The sequence below is a fragment of the Octodon degus genome, unplaced genomic scaffold, assembly GCF_000260255.1.
Source record: "Octodon degus isolate 3935 unplaced genomic scaffold, OctDeg1.0 scaffold00105, whole genome shotgun sequence".
Classification (NCBI taxonomy): Eukaryota; Metazoa; Chordata; class Mammalia; order Rodentia; family Octodontidae; genus Octodon; species Octodon degus.
Window position 1 is genome coordinate 2,561,352 of NW_004524681.1, and position 20,481 is coordinate 2,581,832.

The window sequence follows — 20,481 nt, forward strand, 5'->3', positions numbered from 1 at the left end:
GTATCTGAAGCCTGAAAAGAAAATCTAAACCTTCATATCTCCAGGTAATTTTAAGATAAATAAATGAATTTAGGCAGAATGTCAGCGTTTTATGTAACAAGATACTTGGTACAGCAAATACCTAATTAGGTCTTGTATCACCAGAACTTAGCAGCTGACTGCTTTTCTCTTCAAATCTTGTTCTCGACAGCCTGTTAACCTGTCGTTCTTGCCCCCTTAAAAGGCACCGCATACCTTTCAGGAGAGGTTTGCAGACCCTGTCCTGTTTTAAAAACCAACTGGCTGTGCTTTAGTGGACATTTTTGAGGTGTTCTGTAGGTACCGGAGTTGACACACGGCTCTTCTGATGGGTTTATCTTTTGCGTGTCCTTGCAGAGGGCCCGCTTGTTAGGAACCTGGTGGGCGGAGTGTTCACTAACTGTTCCCTTCCCAGCCCATCTTTGTCCTCAGGTTGCCTCACGCATTTCTCTGTATTTTTTAGAAGCAGCCAGAAGCGCACACTGTAGGGCCGTGCTCCAGTCCCTTCTCATTATCAGTGTGCTGCTCTTTGCTTTCAAGTTGCCTAAACACAGCTGAGTTGGTACCGAGCCGCGAAAACAGGAGCGCGCTGCCAAGTCGACAGGAAGCCGTGTGGACGAGCGCAGGGCCGGCCAATCAGCGGCGCGCGCTGTTGCTATGTGGCCCGCTCTCTGCCTTTGTGGGAGCGCTGGCCGGCCGAGGGCGCGCAGCAGCTCGCAGCCGCCGGCGCGGCGTCCCGCTCCCGGCCCTGCAGACGTCGGCCGCCAGCAGCTGACAGCGCGGTGACAGCGGAGGGCAGCTTCTCTCCTGCGAGATTCCAGCATGGTTTACAGGGGGAACAAAGGGCCTCCCGGAGAAGGTGTGTAATGAAGTGCTTTCAACGGCTGTATTTTTAAGCTTTCCATTCTCGGTAGCTGTTTACCAGTTGTCGTGCTTGCTTCACATGGGCTTTTAATAAATAGTCCAGGAAAATGATCTTTTTGAACAACATGGGGCTTAAGGAATTTTCTTCAGCTTGGCCCAGCGGTCTCTGAACTGCATTGCTTAAAAAGATTATTAAAATGCTAATCTGAACAATGAGAGGAAGAAAAGAAACCAATGGGATGAAATGTGAACGGAATGAGAAGCCTGGGAAGGGGCTGTGAGCCAGCCAGAGGTGCTAACTGCATGTGTGGCCAGTGGGGTTTCTTGGGTTGTGTTTTGTTTTTTAAACTGTTGAGTGTTTTTAAAATAAGTTATGTAGTTTTAATTAAACTAATCTGGCTTTGACTAGCATCAGGAGCATTTGGCCTGGCGAGGGCTTCCACACAAGGGCGCTAGTAGCGCTTGCTGTCGGAGGCGTCCCAGACGCCCTGCAGACCGCGCAGCAGCCTGTGCTTCCTCGGTCTGCTGCTGGCTCAGCGCGGGTCCGAGGGGGCCGGCGCGCCGGGGCCTGGAAGCCGGGTGCAGGTGCGAGATGCGCGGGCGGGGGCCGCGGGAGTGCGCGGCTGGCTGGCGGAGCGCCGCGGACATGGGACAGTGCTGTTAATTTACGCAAGCTAGCTAATTCCGCGGTGATCACAATTGAGCGGCGTGTTGGGTGCACTTTGCTTCTGTGGGGTCTAGAGAAGCTGGTGTGTCTTAACATATTCTGTGAAAATTTTAAAATATTTAGAAAAACAAGGGATTTCTTGTGCATTTTCTCAAGTACTGGGAAATCAGTTTACATAATTGATTTAATGATTCTTTTGACATTGATTAAAGCAGAGCAGATTAACTATATTGCCCATTTTATGAAGTCAGTGTTGAGCTAATGACCAATTTTTGTTTTCCCTGTTTAGTTACATATAATTAAGCAATTCCTTTTTGATTCACTTAGTGACTTAAGCCTGTCAATAAAGCTAGCGTAAGTTCAGAGAACTCTATTAACTTTGCAGATGTTGTGTTTTGGAGAAGAGTGGTTTTGTTCTTGTCAAGAAGCACCTGATGTCAGGAACTCTTACCAATCAATGTTAGTGTTTGAGTTGTTTCTTTTTTTTTTTTTTTGGGAGTTTTATATTTTTTTTTATTTTTCAACAAATAATACACTGCATATATTCTTCTTAGTGGTTAATTGCTGTACAAGATGCGGACTTGTGATCCTATTTACAAACACCATTAGAACAAATCATTCAATTCATTAAGAGAATACAACTATATATCTATCCCAACCACTTTGAATACACAGATACAAAATGGACATTCATCGGTATACCCCATTTTTTCTAAGTTCCATTATTGAATATTATAGGTGTGTAAACTCAGCAAAATATTCTAAAAGAGTCCAGTAGCCCACAATAGCATTGGGTCTTCTGTTTAACTGGCAATGTCAGAAATTGTTGACCTGAGTCCCCCACAGCTCAACTTAACAGCATGGCTTTATTTCTTATAATTTCGTCTTCATACTTTTCTGCTGGATGGTTAAGACCAAGGTAAAGCAGGACCTATGCAACAAGAGTTGTAGCTTTTGGGTCTGAGAAGGTCAGTGAAATGCCCTCAGGATTTGTCCTGAGATCCTGTACCTCAGATTGTAGAACCTTTGTCAGTGCAGCCATGTGGATGAGTCACGGCCAATGCTTGGCCAATGTGCTCTCTGTGAAAGCCTGAGAGAGTATCTTCGAGAGTTGTTTCTTTGAAATGAACTCAAAATATATCCTTGCTCCAACAACATACATGAATATATTTCTGTTAAGTTAAGCCTTAGAATTGCAGTGCCAATTTACAAAATAAATTGCTCTTAAACACTTAAAATGTTTGGGGGGGGAGGCTTTGTGTTGCTGAACTTTTAAAAAACTGCTATTTCTGAGTTTTTCCATTTGTTAGATGCACCTAAGTTGAACTTGGTAGAAATTATAATAAAACCTACAGCAGAATAAAGGTAGTGGCATTGTTTAGACTTGCCGGCCTCGCAGCGTGGAGCAGTCACTTCCCAAAGAGCGGTTATGTGCTAGGGTGCAGGTATGAGTGTAGGGTGAGAGGAGCCCAGAGTGCAGGAGGAGCCCGCCAGCCCCGTGAGCCCGGCGTAGCTGTATTTGTACACTTGATTTTAGCCAAAAGGCTGAGAAATGAGGCCTGGCCATATTTTTAAAACTCATTCTTCTCTCGAATTACTAATTTTTGGGGGAGAGTTGTTTTGTTTTATTGAGACAAGGGCCCAGTATGTCGTCCAGGCCAGCCTTGAACTGTGTGACCCAGGCTGGCCTCAGACTTGCAACAGTCCTCCTGCCTCAGCCTCCCACGTGTGGGAGTACTGTTGCGCTCCACCACACCAAATGCATTGCTAATTGTTTTCTAATTACAGAATAGAAAAAATCGAAGATTTACTTTCATGTGTTTGTTTTGCTTTTACCTTTGGTTTATTTCACTAGAATTAATAAAGCTTTAAGAGCAGGCTGTTTTCGTGCATCTGCTGCAAGGATGGAGGGACCTGGGATGGGGTGGAGGTTGAGGGCATGTGGTGTCCCGCAGAACCTTGCCGCTGCTCTCAGAAGGGACGTTCTTGGAGAATCACAGGCTCGCCCTGTACCCAGCACCTCGATGTTCTGTGTGGGGGACATCTGGGGGTTCCTTTTGGGACCAGGGCCTCAGGGCGGTTGCAGCCCATCGTCTGGACTGTTGCAGTAGCACTGTGAATGTAGTTCAACTCTGACTTTGTTTGACAATAAAATTTTCCTTGTCTTTTTCTTTGTGAGATCTGTAAATTAGCTACTTATTTATACATGTGGAAAAATACTTTGGAGCTCAAACCAGTGAAATTTTTTGTTGTTGTTTGTTTATGTAGGCTGCTTGAGAAAGAAAAGTAGAAGTCAAATATTTATCACATGCAGTGATTGCTGTAACTGATTTTTTTTTTAAAAACTGAACTTTTAAATTTGAAATTGGTAGGCTATAATATGAAAGTGCTATTTCATTTACAGTTCTAAAAATCTATAAGTTAAAACCTGAGGTATCCGTCCTTGACATCACATGCCACGTCAGCCCCACCCACAGGCGCACTGAGCCGACCACTGAATCTGGGCGTGGTGGTGCACACCTGTAATCCCAGCGCTGGGGCAGCTGATGACGGGAGGATCGCTATGAGTCTGAGCCGCACAGCGAGACCCTGTACCAAATACATTAAAAAAAAACAAAAACGAAGGGAGGGGGTACCAATCTGGACCTCTTTTTATATATTTCTCTGGAATCTTCTAAAAACCGTTACTGCTTCAGTAATTGTCCCCAGTGTGTGTTTCCTGAACTCTTGCCTGGTGTGCGTTGAGTCCTGCGTGGCCTAGTGTCTCTTTGCCGCTCTTACAGAAATGCGGTTGCTTCTTCCTGGCCTCAACCGGGAAAGGTTTGCTTGGCACCCTCCGCAGCTGGGAAGGGATGTTGGGCTTCGTGGCCGGTATTATCTGACCCTGCCTGGCTGTGCTGTGGCCTGGGCTCATGGCCCTCGTGGCCTTCCGCCCACACGCCCCTGGGCAGGCAGCGAAGCTGGAGCTGGCGCCCACCCTTGCCCAGGCCTTCAGAGGGGAGGTGCCCTTGCATGCACTTCATCGCCTTCGCAACAATGTAGTATCTTTCCTTTTATTGTCAGATGTGTCTATAACTAAAAATCAAAGATGAGAGCTACATGAAGAGTGGTGATGTCAATTTGATCTAATTATGTAAGCTGTTGTGAGGAGACTAAAGTGGCAGTGTAAGAGAAAGTGGAATTTATGTCCTTTTTAATTCGCTGGTGCTGGTTTTACTCATTTCAGGGGCTTCTGAACCTCAAAGGAATTGAATGAGAAGTTTTATGATTATCACAGGGGTAGTAAAATTATAAATTACAGAAAGTTGTCAAGATAGGATATAAAAGGTAGTCAAGCCTAAGCCATATTCAGTTCAATCAAAAATTTGGTGACTGCTTAAGCTCTTTAAAAATATTATACATTTAGAAGACATTGCTACGCCCCCCCCCCCCCCGAATTCCCTCCGCTGCTCGGAACGCACTCAGCCGGCATCCTGGCCACTGTCCGCAGCAGCTCTGGGGTCATCCTTCCTGAGGGTCTCTACTGCGCTGTCCGTGCTGCCTCATTGTCCTGAATCAGTGCAGAACATCTCCCTCTGCTGGTCGGTGTGACTTTGGGCAGGAGCCAGACCTCACGTGGTGCCAGATCCAGTGAAGACAGTGATAAGCACAGAAGGTAACTTTTTGTTGCGTTTTGTTTTTAAATTTTAAAACTTTTATTACTACATGTTTTCAGTACATACTGATTACATTTCTTGTGAGAGTACGTACATATGCCTAAGACATATCAATTTTTAAAAATTTTGTGATGATTTTAACAAATTCCCTTACACAGTTGATCAATGAGAGGTAGTCCTAAATGTGAAAAATGTTTAAATCTAGAAATGTATTACAATAAAAGATCTTCCCATTAGTTTCTCCCCGTCCTCTCCCTAACTTTCAACACACATATTTCATCGTTTTTGGCAGTGTCTTTTACTGTAACGTTTGTTTTTGTTTTAACCTTTGATTTTTTGAGGCAGAGTCTTGCTGTACAGCCCAGGCTGGCCTTGAACCTGCACTGGTTCTGCTGCCTGACCTTCCCGAGTGCTGGCATTGATTACAGGCGCGGGCCACCATCCCTGACTTGCAAGTTTTTAAAGATTCAGTCACCAAATCTTCTGACTACCATTTGTATGTAGGTCAGATTTTGCTGGAAATGTTCTCTAGAGACTATGTTCTGTCTTTTAACGTATAATATTTTAAAAGATTTAAGCAATCACCATATTTTTATTGAATTGCCTGTGGCTGCAACCTGTGTATTTGAGGGAAATCATGCCATCAGTTATCAAAGTCCTGTTCTGTCATTTGAATTGCTAAATATTGGCGTTAAAATTTAAATTAGTCTGTTGCTTCATATTTTGAAGGTGTTTTGTTTTATGGAGCTCCCAATTCTGAGTGGCTTGTCTGTGTGGTTGTTTAGCTGTGGACTGTAAGACATGCTTTCACCTGCTTGGGCCTTAGTTTAAAGTGACAGAGTGTGGGAAAATGACTTAACAACCAGGGTTAAAACTCAGTACTAACATGAGATTGTATTGCAATAAACTTTCATTTTCCTTAAAATTATTCTAGATTAAAAATATTTTCTCAGTATTATGATAATTGTAAATGATAAGTTTTTAGGTTTCCCTCCTGAGCGTCCCATTTGCACTGCAGATGTAGGTGTGATCACTCATACGTGGGCTGTGAAGTTTCTCGGTTGTTCAGGATAATTCATGATCTAGAAAGCCGTGAAAATGTGCAGACTGAGGTGGAGAGAGAAGGTGGAACTGATGGCGTCTGTGCCTGCCTGGAGAGGGTGAGGAAGGGGAGAGCAAGCGCAGGGAAGGGCTGTGTCCCGGCGAGCGCCCTTACCCCGCACTGAGTCTCTGGGATGTTTCTCCTGGGAAGTAACTTGCTTTGACTTTTTGAATAGGACTGAGTCAAGGGTAGCCTTGTAATTGTCACCCTGCTAGTGACAAGGGACAAGCCAGCCACCCGAGATACAGAAATTAAATATCATGAGAACTGCCTTGTGACATAAAGGTCAGTTTGTATAGTGATGAATTTTGATAACTCACACTTCAAAGCCAAAATATTTAGAAGATGTACTTTCATTTGTCATTTTTAAATTTATTTATTTATTCATTCAGTCATTTATTTTTGTTTTGAGACGAGGTCTGGCTATGCAGCCCAGGCCAGCCTTGAGCATACTTTGTAGCCCAGGCTGGTCTCAAACTCGAAAAGATCCTCCTGCCTTAGCCTCAGAAGTGTTGGGACTACAGACATGGGCCACTATGCCTGGCTTTATTTGTCATTTTAATAAATGCATAAAGTTTCAACTGACTGCTATTTTCACTGCTTTGAGCTGTGATAATTTTATATTATCTTGAGAGAAAGATCAAATCTGGGTTCCATCCAGGAACTGGGCTACCTAAACTTCATTGAGCCCTCTAACTTGTTGAAATAGAGTTTAGAGTATAGAGTTTAGAACAAGCAAATATAAAAAGAAGAAAAAGCCGGGCGTGGTGGTGCACGCCCATCCCAGCACCCAGGGGGCCAAGGCAGGAGGCCAGCCTGAACTACAGAGCGAGACCTTGTCTCAAAACAAACAAACAGGAGCCAGGGAGATGGCTCAGTAGAATAAGCGCTTCCCTGGCAAGTGCAAGGTCTGAGTTCAATCCCTGGTTCCACAAAAAAAAAAAAAACAGTATTTTCAAGTGTCCTTTATTTTATCACTATTGATAAGGCCAGAAATACCGCCACAGTCACTTCTGCGTGGGGCCCAGAGATTACTTTGCCATTGACAAAACGTGGGGAGGACCCTTTTCAAAGTAAGGATCCTGCTCTCAGCTGTCTTCATTGCAGCGGTGTGTACACTGTGCGTAAGCATAGTCGCCTTCTGTCAGTTCTCGGCAGAATACCCGTGTAGGGAAAGAAGATGGCTCCATTTCGTTCTTACCCTTTAGAGAGTCTGTAAGAACTGTCAACCCTTTTTTAGAGAAAATATTGTACCCGTGTCTGTGTGCACAGAATTTTCTGCGTACATCTGCCGGTATTGGGTGAGTGATTTATACGTTCTCTCAGGTTGAGACATTGTGTTAAGCATAATTTGGTTTTAGCCAGGGCCTAAAAGCATTAGTTTTTAAAAATTGAGGCCCAAACGGACCTGGATAGGGATTTCGGGGTACAGATGTCTGCAGGGTTACAGGTGAACGCACAGCGCTGTTTTTAGCTTCAGAGGCGACAGTGAAGTTGCCAGCACGCATGCTGTCATTTCCTTCTCCTGAGGGCAGCCAGGGGGCCCCCGACTCCTGCACTCTGAACAGGCTTCCAACAAGGCATGTGGCACCGGGAGACCTGCTGCTCAGTGATGCTCAGCTGTGGTTGTAGAGTAAGATCGGAGGAGACCTAAAAGGCTCGTTGTTAGGCCAGACTGCCACCTGAGACCTCTTGCAGAAATTGTTCTACGTGGGAAATGGCAGTCACCTCATGAATGTCACCTCATTCTGTCTTTGTTTAAGAGTGTAAACTGAACTGATCTTAACTGTGCATGTTCAAGTTTCTAAACCCTTAATTAAAAACATCTCTGTCTTCCTTTGTCCTGTTATTTACTCATGAGTTTTCAGTTTCACATATACAAACACACACTCAGTGGAAACTATGAGTGTTGAGCACTTTGAAGTAGGGTCATACGCATGGTAGCAGGAAGAGCTTAGAGGGAGGAATGTATTGTTTCAGGACCAGTGTGTGTGGCACCCGTAGTCCCAGGCAGTGGAAACGTAAAGCTAGCCTAGGCCAAGCCTGACGGTAACTTTGGCCAGTTACATGCCAGTTACCTGCGACTAGTGAAGCTGGCACCAAGTGCAGGGGAGAGTGAATGGCCCAGAACCTGGGCTTGGACACGTAGGACTTTGTTTCCCCCTCGGACCACGTTTTCTCTGGTCACTGTCCCTGAACTCTTCCTTGCGTGGGGTGTGGAATGACAGCACAGTATAATCAGGAAAAGTTCCCCAAAGAACAGGGCAAAGGATGGTATTTTCTACTGAAGGGTTCTTGGGCCCTAAAATGTGATGAATTAGGTCTGATGTTTTACATTGAACATAGACAAATAGAATTAAATAGGGTTCCTGTAGGTAACATGGCAGTGGATAAAGGCCTCTCTCTGGGTCTTTGATGCATGACTAAAAGCATTTTTCTGGCAGCCTGTACTTTCAGGAGGCCAAAACAAAAGGAGATAGGCGATCTCCCAGGAGCATGGCCAGCTCGAATGTTAGCTTCTGAACACTGCGTCCCTTGAGAACGTCTCTGCCAGCCATGAGGTGGCCCCGCCTAAGCAGCTGTTCCGAGCCTTGGCCGCCCTGGGCCGTCGGCGCTGGCACCGTGGAGGAGCCTGGCCTGCAGGGTCAGCCTCTCATTGCTTTCCTGAGGAAAGCCAAGTTTCACTGAAAATTCGGACTCTAAAATGACTGCTCTAACTTCTGTCTGGTCTCTCAGATGATTTGGAGTTGAGCTTGCGTGAGCTGCTGTGGCTGCAGCTCCTGGCCTGGTGCTCGGGAGCTTCTCTGACGTGTGTGTCGGCGCTGAGAGATGGCAGTCGCCGAGAGGGAAGCGCCATGCGGAACACGTGCTCAGCCCTTATTTTTATTTTTGATAATTTAAGTGTTTCACCCTTAGGCTAGAGATTTCCTAAAACAGCCTCATTATTTTAAAACAAATGGTCTCATATTCATTCAAGAGAATTATGTAGGTAAGACAGTTATTATAGATAAGATAGAAAAGAGTTGACAATTGAAATGTGAAGTTCAGAAAACAATAAAGTAGTAATTATTTGGAAAGAATAACAGGAAGCTTCATAAATTAGGACAGAATGAAGTGATAACCAAAAAAACAGGATGAAACGTTGGACATTTATTCCAGCGCTTGTTCAAGTCAGACACTGTGCTGGTCACCAGTAAGATAGTCAGCAGCTTCAAAGAAGTGCTTAATTTTATTTGTGCTAAGTTTTAGGAAGAAAAAAATATAATTTGCAATGATCTCTTCTCACACCAGTCGAAGAGGGTCATGGGTTCAGAGGAAATGGGGTAAAGTCTGATAAAGGGTCATGCTCTAAACGGAAATAGAGAGCACCTGTTTCAAGCCCAGTTTTTAAACCTGTAGAATACAATGAAATGGTAGCTAAAAATTTCCCTTCATAAGAATATAAATCATGTTAGAAAATGTAATGAAAAAGCCCTTCCACAAGGACAATTGTAAATGTAAACTTAGTAAAGATATTTAGGAATTGGGTGAAGATGAATAAAACTGTGCCAAAGAATGTGTTAAAAGGCTGCATAAATGGGAGGTCCAAGCCTTTAAAGTTCTTTAAAAGTTAATTGAAGTGGTTTTTGTCACTGACTGCAGTTTCAGGAACTCCTGATCACATCAGTAGGTCCCTAATGCTGAGGAAGTTGGCAAGTGGGGTGTGGAGGAAGGATGGAGGCCTGGTGGAGGGGAGGCTGCTGGGAGGAGCTCGCTGCTGCTCCAGCTTGGAGTGTGGCTGCCCCGGGCCAGCAATGCAGAGCTGGTGGAAGGGCCCCCAGAGATCGCCAGCCTGCGAGTGGGGCGTGATGAGATGTGGGGCAGATGCCCGCACAGCAGCCTGGAGGGCATGGACACAAAGCACCTGTGCTAGGGACTCGTTTTGCCCTCTGACTGCCACCTCCCAGATTATTTTGAGCTTGCAGAAGGCTAGGTGAAGAGTCAGTCTGAGCGGTGACCGAAGTACTTCACAAGGACAGAAACTGGCTGCGGTAGGGTCAGGCACTGTAATTGGAAAGGCCGCCTAGTTTCACACACCTTAATTGTACGAGTGAGTTTGATGAAGGTCCCCATTGAATTGACCTTTCAAAAGGGCTTGGGTTCATTTATTAAAAAGCTGAAATTAGAACCCAGGTCTTTTGGCTCTTGTAAAGCATTTTTCAACTTCTTTAACTTTTTTTCATTTGGTTTTTGTTTTGAGAAATATGTGAATTTCAAGAATTATTACAACTATAAATGCTAATCCAATGATTTAACTGTCAAAATTTAGGAAAAGCGTCTAGGTTAAATACAAAATTTAGGCAGACTGACATTTATCTTTTAAAAGATTTTGGAATAATATAACAGTAAATAATGACATGATCATGATAGCTGTTCTCAGTCGACTAATTCTAGTGGTGTGTGAATTGGCTGAGCTGAAACAAGTTTGGTCTTGTTGTAGGAAATATCTGCACTTGGCTGCCTGATGGCTGATGGTAATGGCCACAGGCATCCAATAAAACATTAATTAAAAGCATTAATTCAGCATTAAATCCACTCCTTGATCATTGTCTTTATCAAGGTATACTACCTTTGGCAGAGTTACTATTGTAAAGGGAGAAATAACAGTTTGAAAATGCCTTTGTAAGGAAACAATGAAAAACAGTTGTTTCTTTTCTCAGTGACCTTATGCGGGAGTAAGGGGCTGTTTTCACAAGGTCCACTTACAGGTAAATTATTTTTCCTTCTTCATAACTGATCTCACTTTTACAGAGATTCAGAGATAAATCCGTGTGAGGGGCTGGAGGTTAGTTCAGTTGTTTAAAGCGCCTGCCTGGGCAAACCCCGTCAGGCTCAGGAGACCGCAGTTCGATCCCCAGCTCCACGTGCCGCACCAGGCCCGCCCTTAAGGCAGCCTGAGCCAGCCAAAAAAAAAGCCTTCAGTGATGAATCCATGTGAACAGAGACAACATGGGTGTCCTTGCTTGCTCTAATGGTGGAACCATTGAGGAAGTTGTGGATTTTTGTGTGATTTTTTTTGAGAGAAGGTCTTGCTATGTAGCCCAGGCTGGCCTTGAACTCAGCATTCTTCCTACCTCGGCCTCCTAAGTACTGGGACTACAGGTGCATGCCACCACACCCAGCCCTATGTGCATATATTCTCAATATGTATAAATATATATATATTTGCCACAACTTCACAGCTTAAAGCAGCACACAGTGTGTGTGTGTGTGTGTGTGTGTGTGTGTGTGTGTGTTGCGAGGGATAGAACATGAAGCCTTGCACATCCTCAGCAAGCACTGTATCACTAAACTGTAACTCACCCCTCTCCTTTTGTTCTCTGTAAGAAGTATTTAGGGCTGGCCACATAGCTCAGTGGATTAAAGCGCCTGCTTAGGCAGACGCAGGGACTGGGGTTCGATCCCCTAGGTGCTGTGCTGGCCCCACCCCAGGGTGAGCTGAGACAGTGATTGAGACAGGACATAGTGGCATGTGCCAGTAATCCCAGTGCTTGGGCGGCTGGAAACAGAAGGATCACTATAAGTCCAATCTGTGTCATGAGACCTGTAGACCCTGTACTAAATACAAAAAAAAAAAAAAATAGATTTTTTTTTTTTTCAGAACTGGGGATTGAACTCAGGCCCTTGTGCTTGCTAAAAAATTAGATTTTGTACAGCTTTATTTTGCCAGTTTTCCTTTATGTTTGCTTATTTCAAAGCTGAGAAATTTCTTAATGTTCCATAGGTCAAATAAATACATAGTGCACAATCTGCTGATCTCCCCTTTTGAATTTATATTTGGAGCTGGATGTGTAGTAGATACACTCAGGAGACTGAGGCAGGAGAATCACCATGAGGCTGAGGCCAGCCGGAACTACATAGAGAGGCCCTATGTCAGTTTTTTAAAAATGCGTTTGGGATCTGATTCTTTACCCAGTGAATACATATTTTGGTGTGTGACATCCAGTGCTGTTCCTTACAGTATGTATGGTTCACGGGTGTCTGCTTCAGAGTCATCCAGCCATGGTGGTAAACGTGCTGCCCCCTGGGTCTGAGTCCCTAGGAGCTGGTCCTGGGTGGGCACTTCTGCCCAGCCCCAGGAGTAGGCTTGAATTCGGCCTACTGCTGCCCTAACGGCTTACCACAACCTCGCAGCTTAAAGCAGCACACATCTGGCGCAGAGTTCTGTGGGAGAGAAGTGGTGGATGGGCCCTTGGGCCCTGCCTTCCCAGAAGCTCAAGAAGAGAGCAAACCTGCTTGACTGTTCTCAGCCTGGAGGCTCCTCCCTGCTGGGCTTAGGGCCCCTGTCCCCTCTGGAACCCAGCAGGTGGCTCCTCCGTGATCGTGGCATCCACCTGTCTCAGGAAAGTAAACTGACAGCGGGGGATAGTGGTGCATGCTTATAATCCCAGCACTCTGGATGCTGAGGCGGGCACGTCCCTGTGAGTTTCGGGCCAACCTGACTACCTAATGAGGTACTATCTCAAAGCAGCAGTGACGTATTACAGGTTCCAGGGACGGGACGTGGATGTTGGGAAGGGCATTGTTCTGTCTGCTACAGTGCCTGGACACATGCTGTAGATCCTGCTGCCTGGGAATTTTCTCCTCATTTACTTGCTGCTCTGAAACTGTAAGTAAACCTACTCTCTTCTGTCTGAGAAAGCACATACATGGTAGTTTGTTAGTCATTTTGGGACCCTTGTATGTTTTCTGGTACTCTTTAAAATACCTTTAGGAAAATAAAGAGTTGGTAGTTTTTGATAAGAATTGGTTATCTTTTTAAAAGCATTAGAACAGAATATATAACTTGAATGTGTCTTTAATTCCCCACCATCACTCCATTCATTAAAGTTGATTTAAAAATTACAGAAGGGAGCACAGTGAAACAAAATTCAAACAAAAGTATAGCCGACTAGGAGACGTGACTGATTCCTTCTTCCTTCCACGCCCTGCTGTCCAGGGCCGTTCAGTGACCATCTTCAGCACGTGTGTCTCCGGTCTTTGCCCTCTCCACATGTGAGGATGCGTAAGTGCCTTAAAATATTTTAAAACAAAAATAGAATATAAGTACATGTCTATATCCATATATATCCAGATGTTAGGATCTGTACGTAATGTAAAGAGGTAGTGTTGGCCTTGTAATTTGGTCTTCTCCCATAGCAGTGTTCGTTCTGAAGCGTCTTGTGTACAGACACACAGAGGTCTGCTTCGTTCTTTAGCTTCTGCAGTTTCCTGTTATATTTTCTTTGGAGTTGTTTTGTTTGCTTTTGCATTTGAGACAGGATCTCACAAGTACTACATTGGCCTTGGACTCTGACCTCAAACGCATGGCAGTGCCTCAGCTGCCCAAGTGCTGAGATTACAGGCTTGTGTCATCATGCTTGGCTCTGTCACAGTTTTGAGGGTGCTTATTCCTTCTCAAAGGCCCCACCTCCTATGGATGGATTTCAACATAGGAATTTTGGAGGGACAAACATTCTGACCTGTCAGTTCTGTCACGTCTTGTGAAAGGATGAATTTGACTTTTTGCTGACTCCAAGTTAACAGCAGATGAAGAGAGGGCCTTAAAGACTATGAAAAGTTAAAAACCTCCAAATTATTTAATACAGGTGAGATTTCAATACATTTATTCTTTCTTCCAGGCCTCCTTCAGCTGTGTGAGGGAAAACATCAGTCATTTTTACAGTGTAGAAAAATGAATTCTATAATTTCCTTATTCACACAGCTATAAAGCCAAAAGGGTTTAAAATGTTAGTGTACGTTATAGAACCAGTAACTGTGAATTATTGTGATGTGTTAATTACCAGGTTGTGGATGACAGCATGCACGTGAGACTTGGGCAGTGTCAGGAGACGCGGCCACCGGGCCGGGCAGGCGCCACAGGAGCTCTGCGTCCTGATGTGTGCTCGGTGCCTGCTGTCGTGGTGGGGCTCCAGGTTTCAGTGGTGTCCTGTGCACGGCACAAAAGTCCCGTCTGCACTTTAAGTCCACCGCCTTCTCATCATCCTGTCGGTCCACCTCTTCAATACACTGTGAATATCACTGGGCGTGATGGCGCGTGCCTGCAGTCCCAGCACTTAGGGAGGCTGAAGCAGAAGGGTCACCATGAATTCAAAGCCAACCTGGACTGCACAGCAAAACCCTGTTTCAAAAACAAAATATGCCACCAACATGGGTCCTCACTGTAAGTGCACATCACTGAAAATGTGAGTGTGGCACCAAAGTGTGAGGCAGTCCTTTATTATTTGTGGCCACCAAGAACAGTCCAAAATATGTGACGATAATTTTTAAAGATTTTTATTGAAAATTTTGTGTTAAATACTGTGGAAGACAGCTGTTGGTTTTTCATAGATGGCTTTTATCAGATTGAGATAAAGACCCATGTATTTTTTTTTCTGTAGGGTCTTTGTATTGGGTATGGGTATTGTATGGGTATTGGACTTTGTGAAACTTTTTCTGCATCTGTTGAGATAATCATGTGGGTTTTTCCCTTGGCTCTGTTAACATGGTATGTTATATTTACTGCTATACATATGTTGAACTGTCCCTGTATCCTTGGGGTGAATCCTGCTTGATCATGGTGTATAAGCTTCTATATGATTTGTTGCATTCTGTTTGCCAGTATTTTATTGAGAATTTTTTCATTTATGTTCATTAGGGAGATTGGCCGGTTGTTCTCCTTTTTTGGCTGGAACTTTTTCTGGATTTGGTACTAGGGCAATGCTTGCTTCTAGGAATGAGTGTAGGAGTATTGCTCCCCTGTCAATTTCAGTGAAGAGTTTGAGAAGTAGCAGCATTAGGGTTTCTCTAAATTTCTTACACAATTCAGGAGTAAATCCATTGAAGCCTGAGCTTTTCTTTGTTGGCTTTTAATTGTATCTTCAATTTTATTGGTTATTTAGAATTTTTATGTCTGGTTTTGTTTTGTTTTGTTTGTACCAGGAGTCAAACTTAGGGCTCAAGTGTTGTGTCACTGAGCTCTATCTCTAGCCCTTTATATCTTTTTTGTTCAGATTTGGTAATTCATATGTATCTAGGAATCTGTCCATTTCTTCTGTGTTTTTCACCTTACCAAAATACAGGTTTTTGAAGTAAGTATTGATGATCTTCTGAATTCTGCAGGATCTGTTGTGATTTCACCGTTTTCATTCCTAATTGCATGGATTTGAGTCTTTCCTTTTTTAAATAAGGTTGGCTAAGAGTTTGTTAATTTTATTTAATCTTTCAAAGAACCAACTCTTTCATTCATTAATTCTTTATATTGCTTCTTTGTCTCCATTGCATTAATCCTGCTTGTATGAACTTTGGGTTTGACTTGCTCTTATTTTTCTAGAAACTTGAGCTTTAACATTAGGTTGTTTATTTTAGCTTGCTGTGTTTTTCTGATGAGAATTCACTGCTATAAATTTCCCTCATAAGACTGCTTTTGTTGTGTCCAGTAAGTTGTAGAATGTTGTGTTGGTATTATTATTTAATGGTCAATGATGTCTAATTTCTTCTTTAATTCTATATGTGGCCCATTGGTTGTTTGGGAGGGTGTTACTTAATTTTCATGTGTTTATGAAGTTCCAGTGGTTTCTTTTGCCATTGATTTTCAGTTTCACTCACTGTGATCTAATAATGTATTTGAGGTAATTCAGTTTTTTTGCATTTACTTAAGCATGTTCTGTGAGCTAGTATTTGTTCTACTTTCAAGAACATCCCATGTGCAGCTGAGACAAATGTGTAGTCTGATGTTTGGGGTGGAACACTGTAAACATCTACTAAGTCCATTTGTTCAAAATTTGATTCAATTCTGATATTTCTTTGCTGATTTTTTGGTCTGTTTGATCTATTTTTAACAGTGGAGTGTTGAGGTTCGCCATTGTTTTAATGCTTGTTTGATTTTTCATGTGTGTTAGTATTTGTTTTATACAGTTGAATGTGCTGGTATTTGGTGCATATATATTTGTGATTGCTATTTTTTCCTCTTGGATTGTTCCTTTTACAACGATGTAGTGACCTTGTTTGTGTCTCTTAATTAGTCTTGGCTTGAAATCCACTTTACCTACTAATAAAATAGCCACCCCTGCTTTTTTTCTGAGTTCCTGTTGCATAGAGTATTGTTTTCTATCCTTTGACTTTGTCTATGAATTTCTTTTTTAATTAAATGTGTTTTTCATGTGCAGCATTTTGTTGGATCTTGCCTCTTGATCCATTCTGCCGGCCCGTTTTGCTTGGTGAACTGAGGCCGTTGATATTGATGGTTATAACTGATATATGTATTAACTTAAACTTGTCATGTTATTTTCTTGTTGATTCCCTTTTTCCCTCTTTGGTTTAATCACTTGCCTTGCCTGGTGGAGTCCTTCTGTTGGGATTTATGGAATTGTAGTCCTTGTTATTTCTTTCTAAAAATATCCTTCAGAACATTTTGGAGTGCTGGTTTGGAGGTCATGAATTTCCTCAGGTGTTCTTTGTCATATGAAGAAGTACCTTATTTTTCCATCAATTTTGAAAGATCATTTTCTGAGTACATCAGTCTGGATTGGAGTTGTTTTCTTTTAGGACTTGAAATACTTCATTCCCTACTCTCATTGACTTGAGGGTTTGTGTTGAGAAGTCTGCTATGATTCTGACGGGCTTTCCTTTGTAGGTGATTTATTTCTTTTCTGTAACAGCTTTTAATTTATTTTTTTAAAATTTATTTATTTGTGTGTGTGTGTGTGTGTGTGTGTGGCCAGCTCAGCCCACCAGGGGGCGGGGCTGGCTGGCATGTGGTGCTGGGGGATTGAACCGCGGTTCTTGTGCTTTGCTAAGTTTGTTCTAAGTAGGTGCTTTAGACCACTGAGCCATCTCACCAGCCCAGCTTTTAATTTAATATTCTGTTCTTGTGTTAAATTTTTGGAATCTTGACTATTAAATGCCTGTGTAGGTTTTTGTTATTGCTTTCATTTCTACTTTTGTTTTGTTGTTTGGTTTGGTTTGGTCATGGCTAATTGGAATTTGTGTACCTCACTTACAGCGTCACATTCTTTTTCCCTTCCAAGGAAGTTTTTTGCCATTACTTCTGTAAATAGGCTTTTTAAATGTCACTTGAGCTATTTCCTGCTTTCTCATTTAATCCAATCAATTTTATGTTATTCTTTGCATCATCTGTCAGTTGTTGGATTAATTTTTCACGGCCCCTTGCTATTTTAAAGAACTCCTTCTTTTCCTGATTGCTGACCTCAGTCCTGTCTTCTGTATCTGTTATTCTGTCCTCACATTGGCTCATTCTGCTGTGTAGTTTCGGTGAAATTTTTAATCTCCTGGATATCTGTTTGAGTCTGTTTCATGGATTCTGTCCCTTTCCTGTGCAGGCACTCATGGGTCCCATCATTTTCCTAGCTCCTCTGTTTTGTGTGTGTGTGCTTGCTCTAAGGTCACTAAGCATGTCTTTCACTATGTTATCTGAGAGATTATTTTGGATTTGAGTTTTTATTCTTTTCTGGAGCCTCAGTCATCTGCTTGGTCACTCCCACTGTTACCATGTCAAAGAGTCCAAGCTGGTGGCATTCCGATTGTTCCACCTCGTCGTGGCCGTCCGAGTTGGCCTTTGGTGAGCGGGCAGGCTGGAGTTGCATCTCACTTAGTGTCGTCTCATTTTCTGTCTTTTGTTCTTAATTTCTGGGTTGATGCTTGTACACTGTGGCAGTGGCTTTATTGCTGGTATTTAGAACCTGTAGAAATGCCTGCTTCTCTCCAGTGTCTTCTGGGTGTAACTGGCTTTTGGAATTTGCGTCGGCCGGGAGAAGGTTCTGTCCCTTAGGCCGGACCCCTGGTTCCTTGGCACTGGCCTGTAGTATTGTTTATACCCCTAAGGCAGTCTCAGTTTTTGCATACAAGGAAGAGCAGCTAATTAGAAAAATTATGTCACCTTGGCTAAAGTAGTACAATCAGCAGTAATAATGGCATCAAACATAGCCTAGAAAATGATAAACTGGGGTAACTATTAATTTGTCTCCTTTAACCATATAGACTCTGTGGTCACATAACAGAATCTAAAACAAACCAGAAAATAATATGTGGTAAATATGCCCTCAGTATGGCTATTTTACCCTTAAAATAATTTTTTGTTGTTTTGGCACTAATAATTTTAATATTCGCAACTTCTCCTAATTTAGGGGTCTTAGAGTCACCGTACCAGCTCAGTAACTTCCCATTAGGTTTAACACATTTGAGTTGGGCTGGCGAGATAGCTCAGCGGTCTAAAGCGCCTGCTTAGGCAGGTGCAGAGGACTGCAGTTCGATCCCCAGCACCATATGCTGCGCCAGCCCCACCCTCAGGGTGGACTGAGCAGGCAAAAAATAATAATAATAAATAAAAAAATAAAGTCTAAGAACACATTTGAGTTGACATTGACTGCAGGAGTCCCAGTGTAAAGAGTGCTTGTACTTAAGTGTCCCTTCGCCTCAGCCTCTCCCCTAGCTGGGACTGCAGGCGGGTGCCACCACGCCCAGCCTGGTGGAGAGCCGCAGGGAACGAGAAGCTGCTTTTCTGTTGCACAGTTCTGCCGCTGGCCCTCCACAACCACAGGCCACGCACCAGCGTTAACCACCTGTGTCACCTCCAGCCCTGGGGATGACCTGCTGCCATCTCGGGTGGGCTGCATTTGTAAGAAAGGAAACTTAAAAGAGGTTAGGGCAAAATAGGGAAGCCGCTAGAGGCCCCAGTGACGCAGAGACACTGGTGCAAGCGAGTATCAGAGGCCGCGCACTGAAGTTCTGGGCTGTAGCTGGGAGCAGCTCTTCTTCAAGAAGCAGCAGGCCATGGTAGCACACACCTGTCATCCCAGCACCTGGGAGGCTGAGGCAGGAGGATTGCTGTGAGTTTGAAGCCACCCTGGACTGCATAGTGAGCTCCAAGCCAGCGTGGGCTGCAGAGCAAGACCCTGTCAAGTGTGGGGGTGACGGGGACAAGAAGAGGCCTCACACTTGAGTAAAAGAGAGGTTTTCTTCTGGTGAGTGTTTTTTAATATATGGTTATATCTTAATTAAAACAAGGGCAATGCATTGGAAATGTGGCATTCACCAGAATTCTTGTTAGAGGTTTATGTTTTAAAATTTTTTGGCACTCATGGAGTATTCTAAGGCCCCATTTCCTTGAAGATTTACTTTACATGCTAAACCAAACCAAAATGACCTTATAAACTTTCTTGGCCTGAAAAAGGGCATATCTAAAAAATTATTATCTCCAATAATAATCACTTTGTGATAAAATACTGGAAACTTTCTTGCTGAAATCAGAAATAAGGCCCTCACTGTAGCCACTTCTTACCACGTGGTGCACTTCTCCACTGCAATAAGGAAGAAAAAGCAGTAGAGCTCAGTGTGTGCTAGCAGATCGCCTCTGCGGAGCGTCCAGGAGGGGTGAGCGACCTCTGCCCTACTGCTTACCGGCTCTCGTCGCAGTCCTGCGGCAGAAATTTCCAAGGGAGCACAGGAGGCTCCGGATGCTGCCCGTAAATGACTTCAAGCTGGTTCTCGAGGAGTAGAGTTGAGGTTTTAAGTAGCAAATACGGAAAATGTTGTGGAGATGCAGTCCAGCGTAGTCGCAGTTACATTTTCGATAGAATGCTAGCCAGGTGCTCTGGGCTGGGTGGGGCTGAGGGAGGCTGGATTCGGGGAGCTGAGCGTGGAGCTGTCATCATGGTCCCGGAAGAGTGCTGTTGACAGGGCTGAGACCAGGGAGGCAAATGGGCCAGGGCCTCTCAGGTGATGCCAGGGCGTTTGGGGGATAGGCACGTGGGAAGCCCGCCTGTGGGGCTGCAGAGGAGAGCAGCAGATGCCCGGCCTGGAGCGCTCGGGGCTGTGGCTGGCAGAGCTAGGAGCTGAAGGCAGGGCTTTGACGCGGGGCTTTATGCTTTCGCGCTGAGAGGCCCAGGTTGGCCCTCGGCTTTTGATCCTTCTGCCTCAGTCTCCAAGCAGGTGGAATTATAACCGTGAGCCGCCACGCCCGGCTGAGTTGTGCTGCATTGTGATCGTTTTTATTTCTCTTTATTCCTCACTCTTTTTATTTTCTTCCCTTCCACTGCCTCCTCTTGCTTAAGTAACTGTGCCATCGAACTGACTCTTTTCTTTTGCCTAAGACTGATGAGCCAGTGTTCGACACACTTCGCTCGAATCACCATAGT

General features: G+C 43.9%; 1 protein-coding gene across 1 annotated transcript in view; it reads left to right on the forward strand.

The window, feature by feature from the left end:
- Positions 1-694: 694 nt before the first annotated feature.
- The window catches only part of Fam214a (family with sequence similarity 214 member A), a 55,167-nt gene continuing 35,380 nt past the window's right edge, over positions 695-20,481 (forward strand). Inside the window, exon 1 of the mRNA XM_023724057.1 lies at positions 695-877. Coding sequence (XP_023579825.1) covers positions 841-877 — 37 coding nt within the window. The 5' untranslated portion in view covers positions 695-840. The remainder of the gene's footprint in view (positions 878-20,481) is intronic.